The sequence below is a fragment of the Agrilus planipennis genome, unplaced genomic scaffold (assembly GCF_000699045.2).
Source record: "Agrilus planipennis isolate EAB-ADULT unplaced genomic scaffold, Apla_2.0 scaffold119, whole genome shotgun sequence".
Taxonomy (NCBI): Eukaryota; Metazoa; Arthropoda; class Insecta; order Coleoptera; family Buprestidae; genus Agrilus; species Agrilus planipennis.
In genome coordinates, this window is record NW_020438931.1 from 567,282 (window position 1) to 568,414 (window position 1,133).

The 1,133-nt window shown below is 34.5% G+C and overlaps 1 protein-coding gene across 1 annotated transcript in view; it reads right to left on the bottom strand.

Moving 5' to 3' along the window:
• The window catches only part of LOC108736711 (CUGBP Elav-like family member 1), a 152,241-nt gene that overhangs the window by 144,628 nt on the left and 6,480 nt on the right, over positions 1 to 1,133 (bottom strand). Inside the window, exon 3 of the mRNA XM_025974205.1 lies at positions 979 to 1,023. Within this exon, the coding sequence (XP_025829990.1) occupies positions 979 to 1,023 (45 nt within the window). The remainder of the gene's footprint in view (positions 1 to 978; positions 1,024 to 1,133) is intronic.

A 1,133-nucleotide genomic window follows, 5' to 3' on the forward strand; every position in this document is an offset into this window, starting at 1 on the left:
TGCCGCGTTTGCTCTAACCCAAATGATCTTGGTGAATGTTAATTCAACACTCGTATTATTGTTCGAGTTAATTGTGGTATAAAATAATAATTTTGTTTTCTATTTTTGTCGTAAAGAACGATTGTATAATGATGAAAATGTGGGATATGTCCTTGAAAGGGTCCAACAACGTTTCAAAGGAACAAGAAAAAAAGAAGAAAGCGTTCCTTTTCATTAATTCAAGTGCATTTCGAGTTTCTTGTTTGTCGTTCAGAAATCTCCAATCTGGATAAAGAAATTTAAGAGGGCGTTTAAAATTAATGTCGTTCTTGTTGGGCGAGGGAACTTTTTACCAGAGATTCCGGGAATTTGAGCTCCTTCACTTCCAAACTGTGGTGATTTAGTTTGAGTTGCTGCTCCGGAACGTCAAGTGTCTATGACATGCTGGCTCGTAAGAAATAACAAATCTTTTTCCCAAACGGAACCCCGGGTTCCTCTACTACTTTTATAGGTTATGGCCCATTCTGTTCTTAATCTGGCAACTTCTGTTATGAAAGTTATCGGTAAAAATTTTCGAACTGTTCAAGATTAATAACGAACACCTAGTCAAGAGTGGAACAGAAACTTCAATCATCATGCTTTTCATTAAAAAAGACCGCACCTCTAATTTTTATTATCTTTTCGTAGCTTTTAAGCAAAACGCAGCATATTATTATATATTGTTGTTTTTTGATCTCAATATGCGTTCAAATAAATAAACAACTGATTTAAGAATAACTCTTTTCTTATTTTTTCTTTGAATAGACCTTGATTTGAACAAAATCAGGATTAAGGGACCCCGCTCTGGCCTACCCAACGAACGACGTAAAACGTCAACAGAATACACACACTCAACTTAAAAAATTGCAGTTAATTTTGGACGTTTAAGGTCATCGTCTACTGAGTTTGTAATATACGTTATAAGAACAGGGATTCAATTTCATCACTAAAAGTACTTACGGAACGAGACACCAGGATTGTTCCAGGTATGTGAAGGTCCCATTCCTAACAAAAAAAATTAGGTTTTTTAAGTTTTCGACCACTCAAAAGAATATAGTTCATTAATAAGTTATGAACAAAATGACGGTTAGGATGATATATGGGTATATATATAT